At 39.2% G+C, this 25,543-nt stretch overlaps 1 protein-coding gene across 7 annotated transcripts in view; it reads right to left on the minus strand.

The window, feature by feature from the left end:
- Positions 1–2,815: 2,815 nt before the first annotated feature.
- Positions 2,816–25,543, minus strand: part of fat3a (FAT atypical cadherin 3a) — an 808,281-nt gene continuing 785,553 nt past the window's right edge. For 4 of the 7 annotated variants that reach the window (XM_059646553.1, XM_059646551.1, XM_059646549.1 and 1 more), the window contains 4 exons: positions 25,078–25,188; positions 10,182–10,241; positions 7,155–7,190; positions 2,816–6,086 (listed from right to left, as the gene is read on the minus strand). In XM_059646553.1, the coding sequence (XP_059502536.1) occupies positions 5,470–6,086; positions 7,155–7,190; positions 10,182–10,241; positions 25,078–25,188 (824 nt within the window). In that variant the 3' untranslated portion in view covers positions 2,816–5,469. The remainder of the gene's footprint in view (positions 6,087–7,154; positions 7,191–10,181; positions 10,242–25,077; positions 25,189–25,543) is intronic. The other 3 variants (XM_059646555.1, XM_059646554.1, XM_059646550.1) reach the window with 2 other exon arrangements.

Here is a 25,543-nt window from a genome sequence, read left to right on the forward strand (position 1 = left end):
TATGCTCATTTCAGCCCATGTTTTCACAATGACTCTCCTGATCCAAACACTAAAATGGCTTTCAGGATAAGGGAAGCTGCAATATTTGAATCTTGAAACATCCCTTTCCTTCTGTGACTGGATGGTTGACACAGACGTAGGTAGGGAGTTCCTGGGCCAAGGGAGAGAAAATTGAGTCAAGATAGGAGGAGATATGTTTGGTGGGGCAGGAGCAGGCGGAGACAATGGGTGGACCAGGGCAGTCAGATTTGTGGATTTTGTGAAGGAGATAGAAGTGGGTTTTGCAGGGTTTGGGAATGATGAAGTTGGAGGCTGTGTGTGGGAGATCACATTCTATTTGCCACGTAAAGTAAAATGGTGCCAGCATGTCTAGCAGACCATTATGATACCTCCCTTATTTGGTTAACACGTAAAACTGCACGTCACGGCTTACAAAACAGGTCACAACATGTCCTGGCTGGAGTTTTAACTGCAGTCAGAGTTTAAACGAGCTTGACCAAAGCTCCCAGCATATTTATTGTAGCGCCTAATTGTAATCTTGTAGCTATCTCTGCTTCTGGACACCTGATCACAAAGGATAACCAACATGGAAAGGTAGGTCATGTTCGACCAGTTGAATATTTTAGCAAAGCAAAAGCAATGATTAATGAAAGGAATACAACGGATAGTGTCTGTACAGATTTTAAGTATGTGTATGAATATGTGCAACATAAACTGCTGCTTAACAAAATTGAGGTTCATGGAACAGCAGAATCATGCGAATACAGTAAATTTTTTTCTAGATATGAGGATCATAGGCAAATGTGATCACCAAGTTTCATTGCTAGGTCCATTGCCTTACGGATTTATATACATAACTTTCGCAATTGAATGTAGAGTGCAATTGTTATGATACCAAACCAGAAGAACTGGTATACAGAGATAATGGGAACTGCAGATGCTGGAGAATTCCAAGATAATAAAATGTGAGGCTGGATGAACACAGCAGGCCAAGCAGCATCTCAGGAGCACAAAAGCTGACGTTTCGGGCCTAGACCCTTCATCAGAGAGGGTCTGGTATATAGTAAGGAAGGTACCAAATGAATACAAAAGAACATACGAACTAAGCAGAGTAGTAGGCAGTTCAGCCCTTCAAGCCTGCTCCGCCATTTGATATGATCATGGCTAATTTCATCTCGGCCTCAACTTCATTTTCCTGCCCATTCTTCAAGCCATTGTTAATTAAAAATCTATCTATCTCCACCTCAAAATATATTCAATGTCCCAGCATTGACCTCACTCTAGAGTACTGAATTCTGGATTCACGACCTTTTGAAAGAAGTAATTTCTCTTATTCTCTATTTTACATCTGTAAACCCTTATCCTAAAACTGTGACCTCTCCTTCTAGATATGAGGAAACACCCTATGTCTCCTTTGTCAATCCTTAATAGCATGTTATTAGAACTCCTCTCATTCTCCTGAACTCCAGAGAGGCATAAACTGTATGAAAGATAATGGATTCTTCAGCATCTGCAGTTCCCAAGATAACAAAATGTGGAGTTGGATGAACACGTCAGGCCAAGCAGCATCTTAAGAGCACAAAAGCTGATATTTCGGACCTAGCCCAAAACGTCAGCTTTTGTGCTCCTAAGACGCTGCTTGGCCTGCTGAGTTCATCCAGCTCCACACTTTGTTATCCCTAAACTGCATGATCTGTCTTTATAAGACAAACCCCTCATGCTTGGAATCAGTCTTGTGAGCCTCCTTTGAACTGCCTCCAATGCAACCACATCCCTCCCAAGTAGGGGACCAAAATTGTACACAATAAAATTGGATAGACTGTCAAAATGTGCACTATTCTGACAATTCAATAAAGAAGTGTGAATTATTGCATTTTGGGAGAAGGGCTAGGAAGAGGCAATATAGTGTAAGTAACATAGTATGTACAGAATCAGTGGGATCTTTGAAGGTAGCATGACATATTGAGAGAGCAGGTACTAAAGCATTTGGGATTTTGTTCTTTGTTTTAGAGCCATTGACTATAAATGCACAGAAGTCATGGTAAACTTGGCTAGGCCAAAACCAGAGAATTGCATCCAATTCTGGTGACCATACTTCAAGAAGGATGCGAGTGTCCTTGAAAGGGTTTAGGGGAAATTTATCAGAATGGTTGCATTTGACTGGTTGGACTGAAGGGTCTGTTTCTGTGTTGTATGACTATGACTGCAAAACTGTACAAGTTTACAGCAGATTTAGAGATGCTGTGCAAAGGAACCCTGTTTCATTGAGCAATGGTAAAAACACTAGGGGATACAGATTTAAAGTTTTGGTCAAAAGATGCAGAGAGGAATGTAAAGAAGAATGGTTTTGCACAGTGAATGGTAATGACCTAGAACACTCTATCCTTGATGGAAGTGAAGACAAATAAACTTAGAGGTACTGATTAGATTCTTCCACAGGGAGCAGGGGTAGATGTAATGGGCTAATGCCCCCACTTGTCATATTGACTCTATGTACCATCGAGCTTCTCTTTAATTCATGGACATTCTTCCAAACTGACATTTTCTATGATATGCTATCTTGCTTCAAGTCTATTTTTATCTGTTGATGGGCTAGGTTCCTTCACCAAAACTATGCTTATGATTTAATTTGACATTTTTCACTCGTATCAACAGTCTATTATTGAAGGTGATGATGAGTTGTGGATATTACTTCTCTAAAGTCATTATGAAATTGCACATTTTCAATCAAGTTTTAGTTCAATGAAAAGTTTGTGTGGTACATGTTATATATGATGAGTTAAGAAAACAGCACACATATTGGAGGAGACTCAAATTTTAACTAATTAAAAACACAATTTATTGTTACATCAACTTAAGAAATGTAGAGGCAGTTAAAAATCAATTTGTACAATGGACAACAATTGAGTCATCATAAAGTACTACACTTTTTTTTAAATACTGCCAATAACACTGATTACACAGCTGATCATTGAAACAGATCAAATTCTGCTGACATCTGTTTTCCTTTTGTTAACACAGAAAAAATCTTATTCTCCTGCACTATTTAGCCATGTTTTGACAATGACTTGGCTTATTCACAGTAGCTATCAAAAACACAACCCTTAGAACATTGTCTTGTGCGACCTCAAAATTCAAGAAAAACTGGATTTGCTGAATTTATTGCAAGACATTATTTGAAGTCTATTTTGTTTTAGCTTAATGATAATCTACAGCAACAGCAAAATTAGTATTTGGGTTATCAAAATGAAGTGTTTGGATTTTGTTGAACCATTTGGTACTTTTTCTTCTTTAGATATAGTCCAACAATGTTAATCAATCTCTGCTTTGGATTGATAATACACCTTGATCAGAAAAAGAAATTCAAGGCATCCCAGAACACATTATCTACAAATATCTACAAATGCTTACAAAATGTAAACAACCCAATCTATATCTATGTACACTTTGTACAAACCGTTTAAACACATAAACTTACATCTTTACAAAGCCTGTTAATAGCAAGTAAAAATAACACACATGACAACCATTTAATACTACAAAAGCTTATAAATCTATAGGCGTATCAAACTTCACAGTTTTCTAAAATAAGTTTCATAGACCCACAGCTACTTAAGATAATTTACATTTAAATGAATGAAGAATAGTTCAGATGTAAACCTATTATGGGATATCCATGACAGGTTAGCTTTTGCCAGACTCTAAAGATGGATGAAAAAATAGAAATTCTTCACATTTTATTTAAAAGCAGGCTAATGTGGAAAGCGCATCTTGCAGAAACTAGACTGAATCAGATCAAAGTTCCCCAATAAGCAACTTGTGTGACTTAGGGTAGATCAGAATTAAATTCCAGCTGTTAATCTATGTGCAAATTCTTTTCACTGCATGCATAAGTATGCTTTTACAAAACTGATTAACACTGTATTACCAGAGATAATACTGTATGGGGAATCATTATCCTTTCTCACAGGCCAAAAGCACAATCAAATCAATTATTAAATTGCAAAAAAACTTTGCATAATGTACAAGTAAAATAATTTGTAATAGAAATACATTCATTACTGTTGAGAAATTTCAGAAAGTGAATTTAAAATTTATCAACCTAAATTCTGGCCTAATCTGAGTTTGAAATATTTGTAAGATTTAAAATGCATATGTCCAATCACATGAATTGAAAAGTTACTTTGTAGCCTACTGAATTTTCAGGACAACTGAAGATTATATGATTACAGCAGATATTACTTGCAAGGATGGAGCCTTGCATTAATATGTCTGACCATATATTATTGTAAAAACTCAGAAGTACGAAAGTGGCTTGTCTATTTAATTCCAAAGGTTTTGTTGCAAGACCTTTACATTAAGCAAATACATCTCACAGTGCACCTTTCTCATTGTCAAAACATATGAGCTTGTCAAATAGCTCCTTAGACAAGATCAATAAAAATGCATTTTTAATTCCAAATATACATCAATTCTAGCCAGCAGTGCAATTCTATTTATTCACATATGAATCGACATTCCCACTTCACTTCATACTTGTTTTAATGTTTAAATAACTTGACTCCACTGTATTTGCACGTGTACGTAGCAAATCGATTTCTCATGTTACATTCTATGTGCTTTGATATAGGAATACAACATGGTAGAAATGCTATCGCAATTGGATAATTTGTAAAAGCAGAGAAGAGGTGCTGGCTTTATTTTGGTTAGGTATTTTGGGTTTCAGTGTTTTTTAAGTGGTTACTATTCTACTTCATTTCACTGCTTTAAACTTACTGCAGTGAGTCAATTACTTCAGGACTGTGCACAAATGGGATTGTTACCATAACCAGCAAGAAAGTGAACAGTCAGAATTAAATTATGCAAGATGGATTGCTTAATACGTGCTGCCCTTCTCCTGTGGAAATGTCTGTACAACTGATGTCTTGCTCGTACATTATTAGACAATAGCAATATATGTTAGGAGTCCAGTAAATTTAATTTATATTATTTCCCAGAAGTGCCATTACTAGTTACTTTGTCTCTTAAGCACTGCTTTGGGGAATGCTTACACAGACTATTACTGTTGATTAGTATTTTATAGCATCAGAAAATCACTTACCCTAACAGTATCAAATGAGTTTCCACAGGAACAATATGTTAAAATATCATCCAGGATTCTTTTCTGCACTTACAACTCCAATAGTGACTTAGCTTGAAACCATAACATGACTATCATGAATGGGTTTCATTTATTTGTAAAAAGAAATCTTATTTGTCGATATATCAGAAGGAGTATTTTGTGGGTATTATGTTGTGAAATTAGTACCCAATTAGCAGAAAGAAGCTCATTCTAATTTACTTTGTTCATCAGTTCCATGCTTATGCAAATGTATAATGGAAAGCTCTTCATCTTCCTGCAACTGAATCTCTTTACTTCCAGTGTAGCTAAATTGTTCATTTTTAGCTCTGAAGTGGTCCATGTAGTTGTTACACCTGTGTCTGGTATTGAGATTCTACAAAAGAAATATGAATATTATCAAAATTAAGTTCATCATCACTCTCGTAGTCAGTCATCACTACTTCAGAATCATCAAAACCACAGCTTGGCGACATATCTGAAGATGATGCATTTGTTGATGCAAGTACAGGCATTGATATATTGTCCCTAATCACTTTATCCAAGTCTTGGTTTGAACCTGCAGAGAATGCACCATAGTCAGTGTCATCCTGGATACCAACAGGCTCTCCTTCTGCAGGCAACTGGTGAGGTGGAAGGTACTGGCTGGGATGGAAGTGTGGTCTCCTGCCATTGGAGTTTAAAGCATTCAATGTGGATGTGGTCTCGGGTGACTGGATGATCTCATATTGATCCTGGTAATCCTCTGGCAACGGAGGAGGAAGTTGATCCTGGCCCAGGAATTCCTCATCTTGAGGAGGTGGGAAGTCACTATCTATGTCATATCCACCAAGGTAGTAGTCAGCATCTAATGATCTTGTATGCTCATGATGCACAGGGGCAGTATCAGCTGCTTCATAATGCGGCACTTCTTCAATATTTGGTAGTCGAGTGCTTGGCATCCAGTCTGAGGTATCCCAATGATATGCTGCAATAGAAAAGAATGACTATAACATTTCTATTATAAAACTAGCTCGAGAAAAAGTTATCAATGGATGGCCCTTTTGTTCTGCCATTCCAAGACATTTAATTATTGAGTGACAGTGCTGCTAATGAATGCGTTTCTTCTATGAGGTGTACCAAATGAAATTTGATTGACTTTTTGATTATTCGTAGTTAACATATATTACATGTAGTTCTTAAACTGGAACATTTTGGTTACAATTAAACTGTGCATATCCTTATTCAGAGATCAGAATATTCCAAATAATTTTGTGATTTATTACTTGACATGTATAATGTTCTTGACTGTCCAACTAGTTTTATCTTTTGGTCGTGAAAGATAATGCTCCGTATTACAACTTTTCTTAATTCGTTCAAGTACAATTTCAATTAGTACGAGCACTGTAGCTATTGTATAAATTTAAAGTGTTCTGATTGTTAAGAATATACACACAGAGCAATGCATAAATGTAAATATATGTATCTGTTGCTTAAAATGTAATACCATTCATTGATCAAACCCACACCAACATACTTAAGATGAAATAGGATGTCAAATTCATGCAAAGGCCAACTAAAAATCAGCATGCATTTCGAAAGCCAGTCAATCATATAACACAAACTGAGCATTGATAAAATACAGCTGAACCAGCAAATTGTTGAATGATGCTTTTCAGTTAAACTATGCCTTATTCATTCCTAATAAGCGTGATAACAAATACTTAATACTTTAATGCCTTTCAATATTATGGTCATCTTGTTCATGCTGAGCAACTTATTCACCAATTTAAATTAATTACCAAAGGTTGAAATTCATTATTCTAACAAAATGAGTTCAGCCTGAAGGTCAACGGAAACAACACTGTATTTAAACGTAAATCCATGCCCTTGCAGATCGTTCTGCTCAGGTTAGAAATTATTGCAACCCTTGCAGCTCTATTACATGCATGTGTAGTAGGGAATTGAGTTCAAAAACAAGTGAGGCAAATGTCACTTTAAAATAAAAGATCTTGGGATAGCATTAAAAAGCAGATCGGAAGAGTTCAGGAGTCACCTCTGTTGTAGTTCTGCCCCTCCTCGGTAAGGGACACTGTCAGGTGGAAAGTGAAAATGAGTGAATGGTTAAAAACATACCTTAAGCATATTAGTTCAAATAGGGCATATATCTTACTAGCATAGATTTAACAATTTCTATAAAGCATTGCTTATACATCTAGCCTAGCAGCAAAAAGGACAGTCCCATTCTTTTGGATTCAAAACTCCTCTCAAATAAATATTAAATCTTAGTTCCATTAAATGGTCTGCATTTGTCATTTTCGGTTTTAAATCTACAAAGAAAGAAACTATTTAACACAGATTGCAGTTAGTACAATATTTATTGATTCATATAAAAATATCACATCTTTACCAGATGTTGGAATAATTAATTGTACATATTTGCACATATTAGAATTCCGTTTGATATGATTCAAAACAAAGAAAGGAGTCTTGATGTCATTTCACTGTAACCACAATTTAAGAACATTAGTATAAAATGCACTACCTAAAAAAAAGCAGTACCAATTCAGATTAGATTCCCTACAGTGTGGATTCAGGCCCTTCAGCCCAACAAGTCCACAATGACCCTTGCAGCATCCCACCCAGAGCCATCCCCCTATAACCCACACACCTGTGAACATTATGGGCTATTTAGCATGGCTGATCCACCTACCCTGCTCATCTTTGGACTGTGGGAGGAAACCGGAGCACCCAGAGGAAACCCACGCAGATACGAGGAGAATGCGCAAACTCCGCACAGACAGTTACCCGAGGCTGGAGTGAACCCGGGTCCCTGGTGCAGTGAGGCTGCAGTGCTAACCACTGAGCCACCGTGCCGCCCCTAAGTTTTAACATAGGTTTCGATACAAATGTGTTTCCAATTAGTTTGTGTTTTGCTACATTTGAATTTGTAATTTGACTGATGTTTTAATTTCTTCAAAGGTTAAACTGGATTTTGTTTTTTCTTTATTTAATCAAATTTGGTGGATTAAAGACACCCGAAATGAATTTGTTTGCCTAAGGTTTTTAATAGTAATTGCACACTATGATTTTCAGATACACATTCACAAAATGATTAATTTACACAATAATGTTGCCCAAAACAAATAAACACATTTCCATAGTGGTATACGTTAGAGTGAAGCAAGGTTATCCCTAAACTGTTCTGGGTTTGTTTTAGAAAATACAGCAAAGTGTCATTTTAAAAGAGTTTAAACTGTCAGAAATATAATTGATATTTTATTTCCACTTAAATTTGATCATTGTAATTTAGCCTCCTTTGTACTTCTTTAAAATTGCATCATGCGATAATTATCCCTCCAGTTATTTCTTTGTGATGAAACTCAGACTTTGTTCTATTAATTCCATCAGCTGTCTTTCTGAGAGTCAGAATTCTCATGTTTTGTCACCAAGCTTGGAGAAGGTTTTAATAATTCTTCTTGATTACTTCTCTAATCTACCATATTCCTGCTATAAATTCGATCAAGAGTATGCTGAAATTGCTTAAAATTACGCAAAGATCAGATAGGTCAGGTCCTTGTTAGCAGTAAATGAGGTAACCTTCTGGAACTGTGCCTTGGCCCACCTCAAAAATGGCAACCTATGAAAATTGCTGGAAATAGAATATAGATGCCTAACATATTCTTCGAGAAAATGTTTTATTGTTCTTGAAAAATAAACAATATGCAACAATAAATGAGCTCATACTACAGACAAAATAGCTTCATATTAAAACATCAACAGAACTTATTTGTATGTAACATTATAAATCTTTCCAAAGTTCCATGTAAAAGCACTGTGACACAGAAGGAGATATATAAGGAGGTTCTTTTAAGAACTGCTGATTAAAAAATGTGATTTTAAAGGCAGTAAAAGAAACTGAACACTAGAGATTTAGAGAACATAAGGAGTCAAAGCTGTGCAAGGCATGGTCACTGATGGTGGAGTGATGAACATTGGGGTGTACAACATGCTTTCTTTGGAGGAGCACCTAGATCTCACAAAGGGTTGGCAGAGGTGATAGAACTATGGAGTTAAGAGGCCATGAGGATGTTGAGTGTGACCATGGAAACATCAATATCATAAAATTGCTAGACATTAGCAAGTCATTGTAGATTTGCAAATACAGGAGTGTTGAGTGAATGGAACCTGTTGCACACTGACATCCTGGCAACATAGTTAAAGATGAGTTTAAGTTTACAAAGGGTGGAATGTGAAACGCCAACCAGGAAATCATTGGTACAAGTTTATTTTAGAGGGGCAGAATGGTGGCTCAGTGGTTAGCACTGCTGTCTCGCAGCACCAGGGACCTGGGTTCGATTCTACCCTCAGGCAAGTGTCTGTGTGGAGTTTGCACATTCTGCCCGCGCCTGCATGGGTTTCCTCTGGGTGGTCTGGTTTCCTCCCACAGTTCAAAGATGTGCAGGTTAGGTGGATTGGCCATGCTAAATTGCCCATATTGCCCATAGTGTTCATGTGGGTTATGAGGATTTTGGTCTGGGTGGGAAGCTCTGAAACATAGTGTGGTCTTGTTGGCCTATTTCCAAACTGTAGGGGTTCTATGACATTGACTTAGGGTTTGAACAACAGGCTGAGGCAGAGATACACACAGGCAAAGTCATGCTGATCAAAGTAGAGGCTTTAGTGGAGGACAAGATATGAGGTTGGTAGCTCTGCTCAGGGATTTGAGGTAATGGTTTCACCTTTCTGTCAGATGCCAGTAAGGAGGATAAAGTCTCAACTCATGGCTAGGATTCATGGTTAGAACCTATATTCCTAATGGATGACTTCAATATTCCCCATTTACTCATGATACAGACTGTAATTTTGAGACCACAGAAATTTATTAAGTCAGTTAATTGCTTATGCTCTTTAATCAAGTAAATAAATTCCACAAAAATAAGCTTATATGACAGTTAATATTTTAAATAATGTCACCTGTGTAAAACAACATGCAGTGTCTTTCGAAGTGAAGTACATTTTTTAATTCCAAGCATCATATTTTCATAACAAACGCAAGGAGAGCAATTAACAGGTTAAATACCTTCATTCTCAATTGTGTCAACTGCATCATTAACCAGCCGTATAACAGTCACTATTGAAGCTTTTAAGGCAGGGTAAGAAAAAGGGAAAGGTAGGAAAAGGAGCAGCAGAAAGTATTGCAACGTCAATAAGCAGTTCCACATTAATTTCTTAACACTTTTTGATGTAAACTCCTCTAAAAGTGGAAAGGCAAGTATAAGAATATTGCAACTAAATGACCAATTTGATTTTTTACTGATCTATTGCATAATTTTCATAAAAACAGTTGTGAAATAACTTTTTTAAAAAAAGGTTGATATTACAAGTTGAATTTCTCAGTGGAGCCTATCTTTGAGAAAATTTATAATGTTATTACAGGCAAGCAACAGGATGGGGTGTCTGACTTCATTCTGTTGTCATGTGTTCAGAGCAGCAGTACAATCTCCAGAAGTACTACAAACAATAATGTACCAAAACTCTTAGGATATTACACAACATAACAGTTCAGCCAGAGCAACATACTAAAGAACTGACACACAGTGGATACATTAAGTGAGCATAAATTTTTGTTCCACTGATAGTTGTGAAGATTATGCATTTGTGTCATAGGATCAAATTACTCACATTTGTGCATTGAGATTTCATAAATTAACTAAGGATGTCTGCATGGTTTTAAAAAATACATTCTATGCCACCCTGTAGCCATCCTAGCTCATTATTACTGATTAAAATCACAACACTTAGGTATATAGAGCACCTTTAATAGAATAAAACATCACAGGAGTTGTTGTATAGCATAATTAGGCACAGTATCATGAGATGATATCTAGGCAGCAACGGATTGCAGTGACTGACTACCAATTTCTTGACCACTGTTAGGAATAAGCAACAAATTCTGGTCTTGCCAATGACAATTACATCATGTAAAAGTAAAAGAAAGTTGCCTTTAAGCGGTTTTAAGGAACTTCTAAAAGGTAGAAAGAGAGGTAGTGTAGGATGGTAACTTCAGTACTTAACAATTACTGGTCTGGTCGGCAATTGTAGAAGAATTAAAAAGAGGGATGTTCAAGAGGCCAACTTCAGAGGAGCAGGGATAGTTTGAATGTTGTGGAACTGGAGAAGATTACAACAGTGACATTTCAAAAGTATATCTTTGGCTGTATGGTCTCAGCATTTGCTACTTATGGGAATCTTGATGTGAGTCAGAATGTTATATTGGATTAGTATTCCAGCTGAATCAAACTGATATGGAATTAGGTAAAGATGTTCCTTTAGGTCAGAGATTTTACTATTAATTCCTAGGAATAGCAATGTGCTTCACTACCTTCCTATAATACTAAGCCACGTCTCTGGGAAATTAAATAATAACTCTGAGTACAGTTGCAAGACAACGGAAATGTCTGCCAAAACAGTTCTATAAATTGTCAAAGATTTAACATCACCAACTTGTTACCTCATATGAAGCAACTGCGCTAACTTTTCAAATAAATAATTCACCTAGTGCCACCCTCCATTAGCATACACCTCCTTTTCAGATAGCAATCCAGTTTCCTCTTGAATGCTTTGATTGAACTTACCTGCACATGCTCTAAGTAGTGTATTTCAAATCCTAACCACTCATTGTGTGAAAAAGATTTTTCTCATGTTGTTATCGCTTCTTTTGTCATGTTCTCAAAAAGATTCTACCAGATTCATCAATCATAATCCGTTCCACACAGACCCAAGCTGCCTCTCTCTGATTAGCGCAAAACCCACAAGGTGCTCCATCATCCAACCTTACTTGTGGACTCTAGATATTTCATGACAATAGATGTTAGGTTAACTGGTCTGTAATTCTCTGGTTTCACTATCCCTAAATAACAAAGTGACATTCATAACTTTCTAATCGAAAGGAAAAGTCCAGAAGAACTGGAATATTAGAGATCAGACATCTGCAATGCTACCACCTACTTCTTTTAAAATCATGGCATGAAAATATTGGCCGTGTGGATTTAGCCTGTCAGATCTGCTCCATCACTTAACATAAGCATGGCTGATTAAACAGCAACATGTTTTCCTCTCAGTATCCCCATTAAGTCCTTCTACCATCAGCTATCAGAAATCTGCCAATCTCTACTTTAAATATACTCAAAGAATGAGTTTCTACTGTCTGAGGTGGAGAATTGCAAAGATTTCTAACTCTTTGCACATAAGAATTTCCGCTTGCCTTGATTCTAAATGGCATCCCACTTTTCAAAATTATTTTCCCTGGTTTAAGACTCCCCTGCCAGGGGAAATGTCTTACCTGCATTTAACCTGTCTATACCTTTAAATATTTTGTAGGTTTCATTGAGAACACTTCATGAGAATCTTTGAAACTCCAGGGAATACAGGCCTAATTGGTGCTATTTGTTGTCATTTATTTCTCTATATTAAGTTTGCTTATACTAATTTTGCTGAGGTGCTGCGCTGATTTTTAACATGCTCCCACAGATGGGCTGGCAAACAAAAGGGGTATACAAATTGGTCACCATGCATGGGTGTTCTTGGTACCAACCCTGCCAAACTTGCCCCATGCTAAATTTATCAACATCAGAGATGAAATTGGCCAGTCTGCCCATAGCATTAAGTGGTCAATTAATGAAAAAAGTACCACATAGCAGGTTGATTAAGAGCACAGAGGTTGTACTTTAGAAGCATCAGTATCCAATTGGTTGAAAATAAAAATCAGCTTAACAGCAGAGGCCGTGAGCCTGGTAAATGGTTATTCCAAAGCTTGGAGGTGACAGGATAGTAATGATTCCCAATCGCCAGTTCTGGGAATACATTTTTTGTTTCATAAAATTAATTGGCTCTTCTAATGTGGAGTAAGTTTTTAAAGCATGATACCACCAATTTGGATAAGTAGCAATAAATGAGAATGTTATAAATGACTAGTAACAGGACACAGATAGATGAGCAGAATGAATAAATATGCAACTTAATATTTGCAGATGGAACTTAATTCAGAGAATTGAGAGGTGATGCATTTTGGCAGAGTCAATGCGAACAAAATGGTACTTGTTCCAGTTTGTGCAAAAACAGAGGAATCTCATGGTGGGCAGGGGTTATTGAATGTGCATTGATATTTGAAGGTGGCAGGTTAAATTGAGGGCTGGCAAAGCACCTGTGACTTTGTGCTTCATTAATGAAGTGTGGAGTGCAAAAGCAAGGAAGTCATATTGAACTTTCATGAGGTTCTGTAGCAACTGACATATTGTGTTAAGGCCTAATCATCATAGTTTAGGAAGGATACAACGGTCGTTGACAGTACAGAGGAGATTCATCACAATGGTTCTGAGGCAGAGGGCTTTAATAATAGGGTTACATTGGAAGGACTGGCGTTGCTTTTCTTTTTAAAGAGAAAAAGGTACTTGGGGGTGATTTGGTAGCGATATGCAAGATTACAGCAGATTTAAATAAGGCAGATGACTAAAAACTCTTTCAACTCATTGATGATAGAGACACTAGGGGGCACAGGTTTGAGCAGAGGATGCATGAAGAATGTACGGAAGAAGGGTGGCACGGTGGCTCAGTGGTTAGCACTGCTGCTTCACAGCGCCAGGGGCCTGGGTTCGAATTCCCCCTCGGGCAACTGTCTGTGTGGAGTTTGCATGTTCTCCCCATGTCTGCATGGGTTTCCTCTGGGTGCTCTGGTTTCCACCCACAGTCCAAAGATGTGCGGGCTAGGTGGATTAACTATGCTAAATTATCCATAGGGTTCAGGGATCTGTAGACTAGATGGGTTTGGGGAATGAGTCTGGATGGGATGTTCCGAGCGTTGGTGTGGACTTGGTGGGCCGAAGGGCCTGTTTCCACACTGTAGAGATTCTATGGAAGCATTGATGTAGCAATTGGGCAAGTAATCACCTGGAATATTTCACGTACTAGGATGGTGGAAGTGGAAACAAGAAGTGATTTCAATAGGAAATTGGAAAAGGGAAACAAACCTGCTGGGATGCTGAGGTCAAGCAGGAGAGAGTGCCTTATTGAATTACCTGGCCAAGAGATGGCATTGATTTAATGGGCCAAATGGCCTCTTTTGGTGCTGTAAAGAACTGCAAGTGTATGGCATCCATCAGTCTCGAGACACCATGGATCTGCACCTGAAGAGTTTTGATTCAGCTGCTGGTGATAGCACAACGTCTGTTGTGGCTGTACAGGCCCACACGGGAGTGTGTGTCTCGGTTGCAGCGACTGCATTTGAAGACACTCTCCTCCGGTGTTGCCGTGTTGCTGTCTTTCCGTCGAGCATGCTTTTCCTCAGCAGCAAGACTCAGTTTCTCCTCTCCTCACTCCAGCCCTCTGCGTAGATCCCGTCTCCAGCATGAGCAATCGTTTGTGACGTCTTCCCATCTCTCGACATCCAGGTCCATCGACTTCATGTCCCTTTTGCAGATGTCTTTGAAACGAAGATGAGGTCGTCCTCGTTCTCTCTTGCCAATGGCCAATTCCCCATACAGCACATCTTTTGGGATCCTCCTGTCTGGCATACGATGTACATGACCTAACCAGTGGACGCGGAGTTGTCAGAGTAGGGTGAAGAGGCTGAGTACCTGGGCGCGGGTGAGGACTTTAGTGTTGGTGACTCTGTCGGTCCACTTGATGTCCAGAATGCGTGTCAGGTTGTGCAGGTGGAAAGCGTTGAGACGCCGCTCTTGTGTGGGGTAGAGGCTCCAGGTCTTGCTGCCGTAAAGCAATGTGCTGAGGACACACGCCCTGTAGACTACAATCTTGGTGTTCGTAGTCAGCTTTTTGTTCTCCTAGACTCTCTCGGTCAGCCTGGCGAATGTGCTCATCCGATCCGCCTGTTGATCTCAGAGTCCAAGGAAAGGCTGTCTGTCTGTGATGGTGGAGCCGAGGGATGTGAATTAGTGGACTACCTCCAGCTCATAGTTGTTAATGGTGATGACGGCGGGGGAGGGGAGGGGGGGGTGCTCAACGCCTTGACCCAGCACGTTGGTCTTCTTCAGGCTAATAGTCAGGCTGAATTCCTGGCAGGCTTTTGTGAGGTTGTCCATGAGGCGCTGCAGTTGCTCTTCAGAGTGTGCTGCCAATGCTGCATCATCTGCAAACAACATGTCTCTAATGAGTACTTCACAAACCTTGGATTTTGCCCTCAGCCGGGACAGACTGAACAGCCTTCCGTCCGATCTGGTGTGGAGATAGACACCATCAGTTGATTTTCCAAATGTGTGTTTCAGCATGACTGCGAAGATGCCGCCGAACAGGGTGGGGGCAAGCACACAGATCTGTTTCACAGCACTGCAGATGTTGAAAGCCTCGAAGAAGAGCAGTCAAATTGAACGGCACCTTTCACATCCGCGTGTAACGATTGGATTATTCCGAGGAGTCTCGGAGGACAACCAATCCTGGCGAGGATTTTGAACAAGCCGCCTCTGCTCACAAGGTCAAATGCCTTCGTGAGGTCAATGAAAGCGACGCAGAGTGGTTGTCTTTGCTCTCGGCATTTCTCTTGTAGCTGTTGGAGGAAGAAGATCATGTCGATTGTGGAGCGTTCTGACCTGAAACCGCACTGAGGACTAAGACTCAATATTCCACATTGCTTTTAATCACTTCTTTTAGTTTATTTTTAGTTCACTTGGGGGAGCATGGGTGTTGCTGGCTGGTGAGCATTTATTGCCTTGCCCTAGTTACCCTTGCGGCGGCGGTGGTGGTGAGCTGCCTTCTTGAATTGCTACAGTCCATGTGCTGTAGATAGATCCACAATACTCTTAGGGAGGGAATTCCAGGATTTTGATCTAGAAATGGCAACATGTTTTCAAATCAGGGTAGTGAGCAGCTTAGAGGCAATTTGCAGGTGGTAGTGTTCTTGTGTATCTGCTGCCCTTGTCATTCTAGGTAGAAGTGGTCACGAATTCAGAAGGTGCTGTCCAAGGGCATTTGGTGAATTTCCTCTGTGAATCTTGTTGATATTAAACACTGCTTCTACAGAATGTAGGTGGTAGAGAGAGTGAATGCTTGTGAATGTGGTGCCAGTCAAGTGGCTTGGTCTGTACTGACTGATGGCATGCTTCTTTAGTATTGTTGAAGCTGCACCATCCAGGCAACTGGGAAGTATGACATCACATTCCTGACCTGTGCCTTGTAGATGGTGAACATGATTTGGGGAGTCAGGTGGAGTTACTTGCTGCTATATTTCTAGTCTCTGACCTGCTTTTGTAGCCAATGTATTTACATGGTGAGTCCAGATAAGCTTCTGGTCAATAGCTACCCCAGGATGTTGATAGCGGGGGATCTAGTGGTGGTAACATCCTGAATGTCAAGGAACAGTGGTTAGATCATCTCTTATTGGAGACGGTCATTGCCTGGCATTTGTGTAACATGAACGTTAACTGCCATTTGCCAGCCTAAGCCTGAATATTGTCCAGATTTTGTTGCATTGGAATACGGGCTGCTTCAGTATATGAGGAGTTGCAAATGGTGCTGAACATAGAGCTATCATTGGAAAATGTTCCCACTTCTGACCTTATGATGGAGGGAAGAACATTGATGATACAACTAAAGATCATTGGGGCAAAGACCCAACTCTGAGAAACCCCTGCAGAGATGTGCTGGAGGTAAGATGAATGACCTCGAACAACCACAACCATGTGCCAGGTATGACTGCAACTAGCAGAGAGTCTGCTCCCCAATTCCCATTGACTCTAGTTTGGCTGAGGCTCCTAAATGCGACATTGTTGAATGCGGCCTTGATGTTAAAGGCTGTCACACTCCATTCACCTCTGGAATTCAGCTCTTTTGTCCAAGCTTGAATCAAGGCTTCAATGAGGTCAGGAGCAGCGTGGATCTGATTGAACCTAAACTGGACATCAATGTGTACTTTATTGCTGAACAAGTGCTACTTGATCACACTATTGGTAACATCTCCTTCACATTACCAATGATCCAGAGTAAACTGATGGGATGGTGACTGGCTCGGTTGGCTTTGTCCTTTTTTGTGTACAGGATGTACCTGGGCATTTTCCCCATTGTTGTACTGGAAAAGCTTGACTAGTGGAGCAGCAAGTTCTGGAACACAAGCCTTTGATATTATTGCAGAAGTTGTTTGTGTTCATTTTAATATATTTTGCAAGATCTTTATTTTTCTAAAGCTCTTATTATTTGTTTTAACACTTATTATCTGTTTTAACACCCATTACTGCCTTTCATCTCTCCCATTTGCCATGATATGTGCTATTTTTCTGAATGCTTCTTTTTCTAGTTTTGTCATCTCTTACCTCTAGTCTTCCATGACTATCTTTTTTGACAAGTAGAAGTATCGGTCTTTGCGTAAAAACTCATCTGTATATTAAATTGTTATCTGAACACCTAACTCACATATACTGCTATTTCATTAATAAATAGATTACTTTGAATAGTATCTTCTCAATGCATTGAAGTCAGCCTTACATAAGTCAATCCTAGTAGCAGTTTCATGTTTCTCCCTTCAAACCATAACATTGAACTGGACCATTTAATGATCATGATTTGGTAAATGCTCTTCATCATTAAACTGTTAATTAAACATGTCTCATTATTCAATACTGATTCTAATACGGGCTGCCTCCTATTGACTCAAAGACATCCTGCTGTAGAAAATCAGTTTGGACACATAAGGAATTTATATTTTTTTTATTTTCATCCCAATCTATACAAAAGATAAAAAAAAGCCCATTTAAAACATTGTGTCTTCCTGACAATGTTTGCCCACTCACCGCTTTTACACAAGCTACCACTTCATTATTAATCACTGAGTTTAATCCCCTTACACTCCAATTCTTCTTGATTTCCTGTACACCTGATAGGCTGATATATTTAGATTGTCTTCTAGCCATTTCTCTAATGTCTAGCATGTCAAACGTTTGAAGTGGAAGTTTGTTACATTCCATGCATTTGTATGAAGACTATACATCAAAATCGTCCACATTACTGACATTTTAATCTTGTCTCACTGGATTTCTCAGGTCTCATCTTTAATTTTCCTTTATCTATGTTCAGTGCTTAAAGCCCAATTGCTGACAATTATTCCACTTTCTTTGCTTTAGTTTGTTTCAGAATTACCTTTTCCATATAAACCCTTCTACGCCCCTATGCACACCTTGACTATTGCTACTATCTTATGAGTTTTAAGTTCAAGTGATCAAATCAATTATACTTTGCACTAAAGCCTGGTCCGTGCCTATTCAAATACAGACCATCCAAATGGTACAGTTTCGTCTGGTCACAGTACTGCTGCTAATGTCTCATGATATAGAACTCCTTGTTCTTAACCACTCCATCAGTCCCACATTCACTTCTTTAATCTGTTTAATCGTGTGCCAATTTGCATTTGTCTTGGTTAATAATTCATAATGTAGCCTCAGGGTCCTGCCCTTCATGTTAACTGCTAATTGTTGATTCATTCCAAACAGAACCTTGTCCCTATGGCATAGGTCCCATCATGGATCAAAATATGACAATCCCACCCCACGCACCCCTCTGTCCCATTTCCTTTCAAGTTGTTTTTAGATGTTCCACATAATGGCATCAAAAGGCAACAAACCACACATACTCACAACTCTGTATGAAAGGCTGATAACTATTTCTCTGAATTGTTGAATCCCTGAACAATAATGTTATGCTTCCCTTCTTTCTTGGACAGTCTCCTAAATTCTCGTTGCCCTTAAACAACTTTCATACTTCCCTTCACAAGTGGCAAGTACTTGCCTGGTTGAAGCAGATTCATTTGGTTTACAAAATTGAGAGGCATGGATAGGATGGATAGTTGGGGTCTTTTCCCCTTTGTGGGAATGTCAATTCTTAGCAGACATGGCTTTAAGGCAAGAGGGGGAAAGATGATGCGGAAAGCAATTTTTTTGTTACACATGGTGGCAAAAGTGTCTGGAGTGTGCTGCCATAGGAGGTGGTAGAAACAGATGTGATAGCAATGTTTAAGAGGCATCTCGACAGATACATGAATAGGCAATGAGTAGAGGTCTATGGACCACAGAGGCAAAGGCTTTTAGTTTAGAAAGGCTTCACGTAGCAGCACAAGGCTGGTGGGCCGAAGGGCCTGTTCCTGCATTATACTGTTGTTTGTTTATTTTCTCTCTCAACTGATTCTACTTGATCTATACACTACTCATCATACCAACTCAATTCTGAACCTGTATCTTCATGAGGTGTGAAGGAAGAAAACAACTGTTCGGGTACAGCTCCTCCTTCTCTTGCATCAGAATATCTCCAGCTCACATTTCAGTTCTATTCCTGAAAGATTTGAATTGGAGGCGTCTATCCAAAACGTAATCCTTCAGGATAGTGTTTCTATTCACAAACTCTCATGCACTGCCGTTCGGACATAACAGCATTCCTACAAGTTGTTTGTGTAAATTGTTTATATCTTGTTTTCAGTCAGTTGGAAGTTTTTTCTTCTTTCTACATACTAATGACTAACTTTCTACTGTCTCATCTTCCAACACGCAAATATTTGGATGTAAACAAACAAAAAGCAGTAGTACCTTCACCCGCTGCACTGAATTTCTTACATTACTTTTTTTTTCTTTGTTCATGGGATGTAGGTATTGTTAGTTGGTGCAGCATTTATAATCCATTCCTAATTGAGCTGAAACTGTTGTGGTGATCTGCCTCTTGAACCTCTGCAGCCCTTGAGAAGTAGGGGTATCCACCGTGCTGTTAGGAAGGAATTCCAGCATTTTGACTCAGCAACTTTGAAGGAAAATGACATAGTTCCAAGACTATGTGGCTCAGAGGGGAACCTGCACTGGGTGTTGATCCCACATATCTGCTGCTTTGTCTTTCTGGGTGGTAGAAGTCACGGTTTTGGAAAGGGTGTTGGAGGAGCATTGGTGAATTATTACAGTGAATTTAGAAGATGTAAAAACTGCAAATAATGTCCTCTTAAATCTACTTACAGGTCTGAAGATCTTACAAACATCCAAACTTCAATATTAATCACTACCTGGTGCTCAGATATGGCGACCCTGGTGAGCTACTGCTCCCTAGCCCTAGAATATCTTATAGTGAAATGATGTCTCTCTACTATCTTTTGCACAAATTCATCTCTGTCATCCTGATAGGCTACCTCAGGCAAAAGTGAGGAACGCTCTAGATGAAATTTGCATTGCTAAAAATGCTTTGGAGATGAAATTTTCCGAGGTCTCGTTCATCATGGTCAGTAAGTTCAATCAGGCCAACCTCAACAGGGTGCTACCAAAATATCACCATCACATCACTTGCCCCACCAGAGGACCCGAACAACTTGGACCACTGCTACACAACCAAAGATACCTACTGTTTCATACTCCATCAACACTTTGGAAAATCCGATCGCAATGCTGTGTTCCTCCTCCTGTCTTACAAACAGAAGTTGAAATGAGAGGACCCATCACAGAAAGTAGTACAATATTGGTCTGAGGCAGCGGAAGAACTTCTCTGGGACTGCTTGGAATCAGTGGACTGAACATATATTTAAGAATTCAGTGTACAACTTAGACAAGTACACCACCACCATGGTTGATGAGTAAGAGCCTTTGTCAGACTCTGACCTCCAAAAGTGCTGCGAGATGTTAGTCATAGCCCACAGCCTGCTTCAGTCCCCTAGAATTTGCCTATTGGCAAAACAGGTCCACAGCGGACACCATTTCACTAACCTTACATTCATCCCTGGAACATCTGGACAAGAAAGGACACCCATGTCAGGTTCTTACTCATCAACCACAGTTCTGCCCTCAATACCGTAATCCTTTCAGAAATAATCTCAAAACTGAGACATAGACCTTGGCTCCACCAGATCCTTAGCTTCCTGACCCACAGACTGCAATCAGTGAAGACAGACAATAGCACCTCTTCCACAATACACTGGCACCCCACAAGGATGCATACTCAGCCCTCCACTGTACCTCCCTGTACACTCTCAACTGAATATCCAAATTTCATATGAACGCCATCAATAAGTTTGCTAATGACATCATTATTGTAGGCCAGATACAGGGAAGATTGTTTGACATTGTGGTGTAATGATAACAATCTCTTAAATATCTCAACCAAACAAAAGAACTGATCATTCTTTTCAGAAGGAAAAGACGAGGACGCGCCTATGTCTACATCAATGGAGCTGAGGCGGAGAGGGTCAACAGTGTCAAGTTCCAAGGAGTAAGAATAACCAACAATCTGTCCTGGATCTCCCATGAAGATGTGACAGTCAGCGAGGCACAACAACATCCTTTCTTCCATAGGATGGTTAGGAAATTTGGCATTTTCACAACGACTGTCAGGGCAGCCCATGTTTGAAAGACAAATGGCTGACATGAGAAAAACAGAATAAAACAGCTTGCGCTAGCATTCAAGTGAAACATAAGGATACCTTTTGAACAGGGTTATACCAAGGTGAATGGGAGGCCATGCAAGCAAACATCCGAGACAGGTATCTTCTTATCAAACTAAGGATTGACAAATGATTGATTCCAGTCTTATTAATGAAAGGTTTCTGACTCATGGAGTGAACAGCACTAGTTAGAAGAAGGGGTGTAAATCTCAGCCCATGAACCAGCCAACTTAACTCTTTAAGTAGTTGTGAAAATAACAGCTCAAGTTATTTTGTAGTACTTAGTTGTTTCTTTGAGGTTATTCACAATATTCAGAATTAGGTTCTCATTAAAGATTCTTCAGATAATCACAGGGATAGATTTCAGCACATATTGATACATGTATAACCAGAGTATAATAGAAGCATTAGGGGGGAAAAAATTTAAATCTAGATGTGAAAGTTAATTAATCTCAGGAAACGCTTTACCCATCTTTACTCCATGTACAAAATAGATGGTTCACAATTTATACTGTTAACACTTTGTGATAAATAAGTAGCCGTATAACTTTACAATTTATAATAGAAATTAATGTTACAAATTTCATAGCAGTTAGTTAAAACCAATATCTTTTGTGTTTTAAAACATATATTTTCCACTGTCCCAATAATTAGAGAAGTAACTGAATTTGATAGAGAAATCACATGGAATACAATACAAGGGACAGATCAAATGCATATAACCAGTAGCTTTGGAATACTAATTAATAGGATGCATAGAGAGATCTCAAGTTCTGGAGATAATAACATCTTTTAATCACCATGAGATCATGGGAACTTGGGGTTGTCTATATGAATACCCATTATTGATTAGGTGTTTCACAGGAATGGGTGTACTGAATAAGGCGGAAGGACAGTGACCACACTGTGGGTGGTTGCTGTAACACAAGTGTGGAGGGGCGTTACGCTCCAAGGGCTCTCACCAACTTTTACAGATGCATCACATAAAGCATTCTATCTGGCTACATAATGGCTTGGTAAGGCAATTGCTCCGTCCAGAATTGTAAGAAACAACAAAGTTGTATGCATATCCCACACCACAGAGGCCAACCCTCCATCCGTGGACTCCATCTACACTTCTCGTTGCTGTGAAAATTCTGCCAATCTCCCTCTCAGCTAGTAATGTTCTCTACCATCAGCAGAAGATGCACAAGCTTGAACACATCCACCAAGAAGTTCAAGAACAGCTTCTTCAATTCTATTATTAGACTGCTGAACAGGCCTCTCTAATTTCAAATCTAAGGTTGACCTCACTTTTGTGTGTCTTCTGTGCGTTCAAAGTCTTGTATGCCTTGCTCTGTCTCAGTACCCTTTGATCTGTATGTTCTTGTTTGCTATGATCTGCCTATACTGCTTGCAAAGCAAAATTTTACATTGTACTTAGGTACATGTGACAACAATAAATCAAATCAAAGATGGCGCACACTACTGCCATTGTGCATCAGAAATGAAAATTCATGGGAAAGATTTAAGATAGAAGGTCATCATTAAGGCACCAGCTTATAACAACCAACGTCTGGCAATAAGCTTCCCTGGTGAAATCAAGCAACTGGTCAAATTCTGAACAACAATGGCATTGCTTAATTGAAGGAAGGATGAAATCAGCACAAGAAAATCCTTCTGCAAACAATGTGGAACTAATGCATAGGACAACATTATTGTTGTATACCAATCACAGCTAAATAATTTATTGTACTCAGATCGAAGTTAAATTTACCTTCTTGCTGGATAAGTGCTCTGCAAAAATATATTTACGTTACTTGCAGTTCTTGGATAAGTTTGACAGCAGATAATGTTACAAATTCAGCACATTCAGTCTTGATTAGAAATGCACATTTGATATCTAGGATATATTAATCAGTAATTATAACTGCAATCTCTCCACGCTGTCAGTGATAGGCAATCCTACGAATAAGTCACGGCAGAAATAAAACATCACATTGGTCTCTAAGTGCCATCTTGTGGCATGTTTCTAATAAACTGTAACAATTACACTAGGTTGTTATTTCAGAGAACAAGTCCAATTTCAACCTTATCAGCTTAAGTAGTCGAATTTAGTATGTGTAAAAAAAAACAGGAGTAAATAGGTTGTTATGGCAAAAGGTGACCATGGATCATGGCCACAGTGAGATTGCCATTTAAAAACCCAAACAAGTTCATTAAGTTTCTTTAGGGAAAGAAGCTGAACTGAGTCTCATGCCAGCATGGTTGACTCTTAACTACGCTCTAAAGTAAACCCATTCACTTGTTCCAAATAGCAAATTGCCTACCATCACCTTCTGAGTAAAACTAGAAATGAATTTTAATTCTGTCCTAAATAAAAATAAAAGATCTGCGGATGCTGTAAATCAGGAACAAAGAAAAAGTTGCTGGAAAAGCTCAGCAGGTCTGGCAGCATCTGTGGAGGAGAAAACAGAGTTAATGTTTCGGGTCCGGTGACCCTTCCTCAGAACTGAGGAGTTTTGAGGAAGGGTCACTGGATCCAAAACGTTAACTCTGTTTTCTCCTGCACAGATGCTGCCAGACCTGCTGAGCTTTTCCAGCAACTTTGTTTTAATTCTGTTCTTGCCAATGAAGGCCATTGCCTAAGAATTTTTTTGGCAATTCAAGAAAAACAGAATAAAGGTGACAGTTAAGCAATGCTAGGAGGTATTTGCAGAAGGGAAGAGCATAAAGCGACAATCAGCAAAAAGGGCAGGTAGGTGGTTCCCAGTAGGTTTACACCCTCATTCTGTTGTCACGCCTCTCTGTCAAATGCCTTTGAAGGAGACAACCCCTGGAGGCAACAAGCCGCCTGCACCCATTTATTTGTCAGATGGTAACAGGTTAATGCCAGCAGTGTTAGGACGAGGTACTAATGAGGTCAGTAACTTGCAGTGGGACAGGAAGGGTGACAAAACCTTCCAGCCCCAGGCTTAATCAGGGTGGACACTGAAGGTATATGTTCACCCATCCTCTGACCTAATTAAACACCCTCCCAGCCTCCAATAAATTCCACTGGAGAGTAAAAGATTTTGCCCCAGTTCCTAGTGCTGCAGGTTAACAATTCTGTTCAGCAGTTGACATCTTATTCAAAAGGAACAAGGGAGGCAAATGCATAATGTTGGGCAAAAAAAACCACTTCTGTATTTAAGAAGTGTTGTTCTAAGATTTCAGATATTGACTTGATGACCTCTGGGAGCATGGCTCCCTTCCAGGGTATCAGCATATTTATACTTACAGTCATAAGTTGAAATTAAATTGGCTGCATCTAACATGGGCTCTTTCTAATACTGGTACCAGAAAAGTAAATGTGTTCTAAGTTAATATACTTATTAACAATAACTCAGTGAATATATAGTCATCAGGAAGTGAAAGTAACATGATAATCAATGCATTTGTTTGATTAATAGTGATCTCATATTTTCCCACGATATATCTTATACAAAGTGCCCATGCTAAAAAAGACATTTTATTCCACATTATTACCTGAAGAGGTAAAAGCAAATTTGAAATAATATTGAAATTATTGAAGTAGGTTGTAATACTTCCTTACCATTGTCATCACATGAGTCAGACTGGAAGGAATTGAGTGACTGCACCTCAGAATTACTACCTTTTGTACTTCCAGTAAAGCCCGCTGCATCCTCAATAATGTCCGCTTTTCCTGAAACCAGAAGATTCAACACTGTTCATAAGGATTCTTTAAGAAAGAACCAAAGCTTGAGTTTAAACAGTGTCTTTAGCATATGGCTGGATTTTCCAAGGAATGGCATTCAGATTCAGATTGTCAATTCCTAAGAACTTTTTTAAATCTTAAGAATGAGCTCCTTGCTTCTGATAGGTGATTCTGGTCAGGGTTTCTTCAGAAATGCACAGCACACTTTAAATCCTACTATTTATGATTTATAGCCTTTCTCACAGACTGACTACAGTTTGGTGTTGCGCGTGTGGGGGATGGTTCTGTACACTATCGTGACAATGTTTTTATTGAATGGGAAGTGGGTATCGCTGGATGACCA

The sequence above is a fragment of the Stegostoma tigrinum genome, chromosome 6, assembly GCF_030684315.1.
Source record: "Stegostoma tigrinum isolate sSteTig4 chromosome 6, sSteTig4.hap1, whole genome shotgun sequence".
Classification (NCBI taxonomy): domain Eukaryota; kingdom Metazoa; phylum Chordata; class Chondrichthyes; order Orectolobiformes; family Stegostomatidae; genus Stegostoma; species Stegostoma tigrinum.